This window comes from Uloborus diversus, chromosome 9 (genome assembly GCF_026930045.1).
Source record: "Uloborus diversus isolate 005 chromosome 9, Udiv.v.3.1, whole genome shotgun sequence".
NCBI classification, from domain to species: domain Eukaryota; kingdom Metazoa; phylum Arthropoda; class Arachnida; order Araneae; family Uloboridae; genus Uloborus; species Uloborus diversus.
The window spans coordinates 118404350-118411944 of record NC_072739.1 but is presented as its reverse complement, the minus strand read 5'-3'; the positions used below and the strand labels follow the sequence as shown (position 1 = coordinate 118411944).

Below are 7595 nucleotides of genomic sequence, written 5' to 3'. Positions count from 1 at the left end.
AATCACTGCCATGTGATTAAAACTGACTAAATTAAATTATATCAAGCATCAACAAAGATAGATTACCTTATAATGAGATCAATTAAACTTTCATTAAAACTCTCTTCAAAACAACAACAAATTAAATTAACTATACATGTCTATGAAATAATATGCATTATACACAGTTATGTAATGAGTTGATGAACTTGAATAGATAATTATATATATCAAAATGACTTTCAAAATATGAATGCCATGAAAACAACTATATTTATACACAGAATGACTTCTTGCCAGAACAATCATTAGGTTTAAAATCACAGAACTGTAACACGAAGGACACATGCACAGTAAATACTGAAAGTCTGTAAGACAATTTTTTTTTGTATAAATGAAAATCAACAGAAGTATTTACATCATGAGAAAGACAATAAATTGCATATGACTTTTTTCCCGGACCTCTGAATTATCTTCTTTCTAAAAAAAGATTTTAAAAAACATCAATTTTAAATAATGATAAATAAGTATGCAAATAAATAAAGAAAAAGCAATAAACATTTAATGATATTGTCACCAGATTAAGGGGGGAAAAGGAGGACGAAGATATTAAAATTGGACAAATATGTTACTACAGTGAAGCCCCCGATTTTACGTTTGTCAAGAGACTCGGTTGAAAAAACATAAAATACAAAGAAAGCAAAAATCAAATCGAAAAACTAAAGGCAATAAAGATGACTCTTTTAAATGGTAAATCTATATTTTAGGGTAAGAACATTATTATTGTAGTACACATTAAGTAAGTAATTTAATAAGTAAAAAATATAATAATTAAATTCATGCATGTTTTGACATTACTAAAAGAAACAATTGAGTAATTGGTCCAGCGAACCTGTAAACTGAACTAGTATCAAAAGATTTTTCCTACCAATATTCCCCCTTTTCTTCTTTCTGAGCATATCTACATGTCCCACACATCTTCTCTAATGATTAAACAAAAACTGAATGCATAGTCATTCCCGTGATTCTATCTCTGTATGATAATATGTAAAAAGGTCCGTTTCTCTTTTAAAGAATGATTTTTTACAATTTAGTAGGTGGGCAGTACTTCACATTTGGAATTCTATCTGATTGCAAAAATTGGAAGGTCATGGTGAAACTAGAGTGAATAGCACTTTAGTACAAGCAGCTCTCTTTTACAGCAAGTAAAAGATAGGAAATATTTCTCTTTTGTATTGTAAAATAAGGTCATTTTATGAAAAGTCAGAAAGTTTCATTATGTTCAGTTGATTATTATTCAACTTTTCGAAGAAAAAAAAAAACTATGAGAGGGGTTGCAGAGGCTCCTCTACTTTTTTAGTCTTAACTGTAATAAAACTATAATAACCGACTGTTGATTTAAATAAAAGTGAGTGATACAAGGATCCTACTATGCCAGAGCATATGATAATCAATCTAATGTTATACATTTACAGTTCATTCAGCGAGAATTGACAGAGAAAGTAAACAAAGAGGGTTGCTGTTTAGTGTCAACATATGCCACTGTCATGAATTATTCATATGATTGGTGAACCTTCTTAGGAACATATTGCTTATCTGTTTGGCGTTGTTTTGTCATCACATTGCCAATCCGACAAGGATATCGCCAAGAGTCACCTCGCTTTTACTTCCACTACCAGTTCTGGCTGAATTCACTATAACTATCTTTCAGGACAAACTTACCTGATGATAAAGGAATACTCATGAGTCATGAACAATGAGGCATTAACTCTGTTCTGTCACTTGTGCAGCTGATGAGGTGACAGCTGTCAAAACATTGACATTATCTGTTGTTGATGTTACATTCACAGGAGATTCAGAGTTGGATTCTGTTACAATTGGCGCCATTGCAACTTGAATTCCATGAGCTTGAACATCTGATAGCTGACTAATGTTAGCTACAACTGTTTGGTACATGGACACGGGAATTGAAACCATTCCAGATACAGGGAAAGCTTCAGGAAAGAAAAATTACCATGTATTAAATTTAAAAAATATACTAAGTAAATAAATACATAAATTGATATGCTTTTCCAGGAATTAAAAAATGATTCCAGTTCAGTCATCATGTATATGTTTTGATTTTTTTTTTTTTTTTTTGAAATAAAGTAGCTGCAAAGAATGCTGAAATCATAGTGAAGAAACAAGATAGACAATATTTTAGAGGAGCTAAATACAGTCAGCCCGCTAAAACGAATATCAACGATTCCGACATGCCTTATTCGATTGCAGGGGGAATACAAGAGACATATTTTTGAAGTATTTTGCTGGTACAGTAAAACCTGTGAAGTTGACCGCTTTTTTTCAGGCACAGAATTTGCCCTTATCATGTAAAACAACCTTTGTAAGTTGACCACCTGTTTAAGTTGACCACTAAAGTAGTGCACCGCATGTGGTCAACTTACACAGGTTTCACTGTATTATATTCATCATTACTAAGATAAATGGTAAATGATTTTTTGTTACTTAAATATGCACATGAATTTCACCAAAATAAAATTGCTAAATGTTCTTATGTAAATGATAAACAAAACTACACTGCATTTGTGAATACATAAAAAAATTATATTTACTTAGTTTCATTTCTTCTTAATGAACTCTTCTTCAATTTTACCAGCCTTCTGGTTTATTCTAGAAACCTGACTTTAGAAATCCCAAATTCTTTCACAATTATTTGTCTAGGTTTTTCCTTTTTTTTAATTGCTCCCAAAACTTTTAAGTGAACACATAAGCTTACGTTGATCCTTTTACCACACAATCAGTCCAAAGCAGAGCAGAAAATCAACAATTAACGGATTTCGGAAAAAGCCTTTCTGTATTCTCCAGCTACAACTTTATCAAACCAAGTCTAACAATGTCATTGACAACCTTCTCTTCCAAGAACAAGAACCAAATAGCCCTGGGAATCACTTTTCTATACAGAAAGCAGCCAAGTTCCTTCAGGCGTTAGTCTGGATGAGACCAGTCAGGATCAGAGACAAACAAAGAAGCATTTTAATCCTTGCTCACTGCATGTGGTCCAATTCTCTCAACTCTTTAAATACCCAACCTCTGATGCATTGTACAGCCGTGATAAGATTACAACTAGAAGCCAACTAGGATAACTGTTAGCACTTCTTTTATGCTTTGTTACAAGTGAACTTTTACTTTCAAGGGGTGAACTGGGACTTCTTTCCAAGAAATAGACGAAAAATTAACTTAAAATAAGTTTAGCTCAAGAAATTTTGATACGTAAACGATTAAGCAGGGTATGGATGAAAAAATATTTCTGGGGAATTTAACATTATTGCTATATTCTTTTTTTTTTTGTTCCACAGATTTATACTCCGATAAGTGGGTATTCAATTATCCGTTACCCGATTAAGTGAGGACGACTGTATCTGTTTTACAGTGTAAGAAACCTGTTTTGGAGCAGTAAGCTAGAAGTGTAGAAAAATTATTTTTTTACTCAATTTGGAACAGAAATAACTTTGCTTCATGTCAATTTAGTATGCAAAAAATTCTGTATGTCGGTTTTTAACTAAGAAAACAAGCGAGAGATTATTTAAACTGTATTAGTAAAAATTTCTTTGTACAAAGTTTAAACATTACCCAAAAACAACAACAAAACTTAAACACAAAGAATTTAAAATTTATCTTTCGAATACATTAACATTATCTAGTGACTTTAAATTTCCCTATTGCTATTTTCTTTTTACGCTACATACATTTACCTTAATGTGAATTTTAACAATCATTATTTAATTGGATATTCCATGGAAAACAGTTTGGTCCAGCATGCAACAACTCATACTATGAACTGCCATTTGTCTGCAAATAGGGTGGCACAGTAACCACAAAGGCTGCAAAATGGGTAAAAAACAATATTCTTTACCAATTTTGCGGCTATCGTACGCAATAGCGAGAAAACACTTTGGCATATTTTTTAACTATAGCTAAAAAATAAGTGTGGAAAAATGTATGTAAAATAAAATAAAAAAAAACTTTTGCTCACAATTGCAAACAGGGTTGGCTTTCTGCCGACAGAAACTAGTTTTTGCCGTGCCAGTAGCAGAAATGGTTTGCAGAGGCTCGTAGTATTGGATTAATTTAACAAAGGATAAAAAATCATACAGGGGTGCTTAGGAAAGAGGAGTGACCTACAGAATTAAACAGGCATTACTGATTGTAATTTGCTCACTTATATGATTCCTCTAAATTGTTTGTGATTGAAATTATCATGCCATGTGCTTCAAGAAGAAAGTGGCAGAATTTTACTTGCCTCAATTTTGTACCTAATGTCCCAGCTTTGCAAAACAAATTGGCCCCATTTCTCAAAACTTATTTTTCCCGGCAAATTTTTACCACTACCCCAGTTACTACATGGTGGACCAGTTATACAACAGATAAAAATTTCACAAACATTGCTTACTCCTTGATGCATTGTCTGCTAGCTCTTCTGTTTTAAGAATATTCTAAAATTTCTTATTTGTGCATAGTAAATTGAGAACCTGTTTAGATTTTTGAAACCACCTATTCTAAAAGGCAATTGCAGGGTCCAAATAGTGTAACATTTAATTTTTAACTGTGATAATTTTGCAATAAAATTACAGTACTTTGGTTAACAATTATTTTTTCCATGACTTTTCTGTTGTATATCAAGAATGAATTTTTCATTTTGTGAGTTTTTGCCAGTTTCTGCCGCAAAATGGCAGAAAGTGGTTTTTGCCATGCCGGTTTCTACCAGTGGTTTTAACCGCCTCGGCCAACCCTGATTGCAAATGAATCATGCACATATGAGAGCTAATCCTGCAAACAAATTTACTAAAACAGATTAAGCTAGGTTATGCCAAAAACGTGTAAGGGAAGGGGTATATTTTCTTGAACAGACCAGTTTGGTCACTCATTTATGAAAGTACTGTATATATAAAAATCAGTAAATAGTACAGATCTAAAGTCGTAGTAAGTATTGTAGATTTTAAAACCAGAAAGTAGAGAATATCTAAAGCAGCAAGTAGTGTTATTCAAAAAATTACTTTTCAACTAGTCATGTTTCATTGATGTTGGAAGGTTAAATGTCATTAGAAAGGAAGGGAAATGAAGAAACAGGACTGTATAAAAATAAATTTTGTACTTGCTAAGTTAAAACTGGTGCATTTATCTACATATCATGGGTGCAAGTTTGGTGATGTGTTCAAGACGGAAAATATTTTCAGCTCCCCCCCCCCCCCTGCCCGCATGCAGGCTTAAGGAAAAATTTATGTGTATTAATGTTGTAGATTTTACAATGCCAGGTTTGGAATGTTTTTTCGATTTAAATTTTAAGCCTTTAAATTGTAATATTTAAGCGTTTTGACATCATAATTAGAAAAAATCTAAAATCCAGCAATAAGTGGAAGGGGAGGGGGGGGTCTGGGAGACTCTCACCAGAAATTTTTCAAATTGAAGTCCAAAAAACACTATGGTAGGCCATTTTGGTAAAGTTTTGGGAAAGGAGGGGTTCAGGAACTCTTACATCAATTATTTCAAACTGATAGTCCCAAAATAACAATATTGGGCAGCTTTCAAAAATATTAGAGAAAGGGAGGGGAGGGGGTGCTCTGGGCTCTCCCAGAAATCGATGTTTTAAAAATGAAATTGTACTCCATCTTTCATAACGTTTATAAGCTTTTTGAATGTACTATGGAAGGGATGGAGTTCAGGAACCCTCCTTCGGCAATATTTCGAAATTGAATTTCCAAAAATGCAATTTTAGACGATGTTGGATAATGTTAGGGGTAAAAGCGTTCGCAGCGCCGCACCATTAGTTTTTGCCGATCGTAAATATTTTTATTGCAGCAATAAAATCGCTTAGGACATAAGGTTTTAACTTTTGCAACATAAATCAGTTCTGATCGGAATGTCCTACATTAGGTAGCGCCAACAAACCAGAAATGAAGGAAAGGTGGGGGAAGGGTATGGCCGACTAATGATAATGAATTGGCACTATTCCCCTACACAGTCTTCATTTGAAAAAGAATTCTTTTATAAGATAGCAGGTGTTGAAATTAGCAATAAAAAATCGCTTCAGTGAAATAGATATATTTTTTAAACAAGGTATCCTTTCCAATATTCCTTTAAATTTTCAGCATCAAAACATTTTCTGAAGAGAACTCCCGAAATCCTTCCTCTGAGTTCACCACAAACGTCCTAATTTCAATTTTTAAGGCTTCAGTTTCTAAATTGTTTTATAGGAATAGTACCCCTCTTACCTATAAACATGACTTATGACAGCCTAAAAGTTTTAATACTTTAATTTTGGAAACTTTTTGAAAGAACCTTCCTACACCCTTCCCCCTTAAGTCATCCAAAGATAACCCAAAACAAAGCTCTTAAAATTTCAGAAACGAAAATATTAAAACTTATTGAGAGAAAGCCTTCGAATTCCCTCTTCTTAAGTCTTTTAAAGATTACCTAAAACCGAGTTCTGAATACTTCAGCTTTGAATATTTTTTGGGAAAGGGGAACCCCGAACCCCCAAGACAGTCTAAAGTTGCTCTTTTAAGACTCCAGTGTCGGAATTTTGCCTAAAGAGAGCCCCTTCCCTCCCTCTTGACATTCCCAAAGACAGCTTAAAAGTTTTAAGACTTCAATTGCAAACACTTTTCGGGAGAGGGTCCCAAATGCCATTTCACTCAAGTCCATTTAATTATAGCCTCAAATAGTTTTTAAAACATCAGCTACAAAACATTTTCATGTTAAAACACCAAAACCATCTCTCATAAATTCACCAAAGATTGCCTAAATTAGTGTTTTAAAGACTCCAAATTTTTTATTTTTTTTAAACCTCCCCCTCCCCCCTTTTACATCATTAAAGACAGACTAATAAGTTTTAAGAGTTTGCAGAGGAGAAATATCAAACTACTCCTAGCTTCAAAAATGGCTTTCAATTCAGTTTTTCGATAGTTTATACTGTAACCCTTAAGTAACACCTCCCCCCACCCTCTTAGATTGTCCAAGATATCAACTTTTTAAAACCTCAGTATCGTGGGTTAATTTGCGAATTGTTTACCCTCTTTGCAAGAGCAGCGTTTTTTCGCAAATTCGTGCTGCCGTTATTTTTCTCCTTTTCTTTCTCTCCCCCCCTCCCATATTTACATTCTAGCGATTGTTAGATTCAATGACATAGGAATTTAGTGATTCCTAAAGTCTTTGTCAAAAATGCAGGAACGGTTGCTCATCGGTGTTTCCAACCAGCTTGAGATTTCCTCTTGATTATTTCCAAAATTCCCATTTTCATTGAAATATTCAAAATCCCTGATAGTTTCCGTTTTACCTGGTATGTGGACGCCCTTTGATGTGGCGAAAACATTTCATCTTGTCAGCAATCACTCACAATCGGTGATTCAGATTCAGCTCTTTAAGACATTTTAAGAGTGTACATAATTTTCATTTATGCGTGTAAAGTTTGCAAAAAAAAAAAACCCGCAAATGAAAAAAACGAAAGAATGATCGAAAATAGCATGAGAAAAGGCTAAATTTTCAATTAGAGTCAATTATTTCGAAAAAACAGGGAGAATAGCGAGTAACTCATCGGTCTGCAATGCAGTGAGTTGGAA

At 33.5% G+C, this 7595-nt stretch overlaps 1 protein-coding gene across 1 annotated transcript in view; it reads right to left on the bottom strand.

The window, feature by feature from the left end:
• Positions 1-1701: 1701 nt before the first annotated feature.
• Positions 1702-7595, bottom strand: part of LOC129229242 (DNA-binding protein P3A2-like) — a 62387-nt gene continuing 56493 nt past the window's right edge. The window contains 1 exon segment of the mRNA XM_054863507.1: positions 1702-1973. Within this exon segment, the coding sequence (XP_054719482.1) occupies positions 1744-1973 (230 nt within the window). The 3' untranslated portion in view covers positions 1702-1743.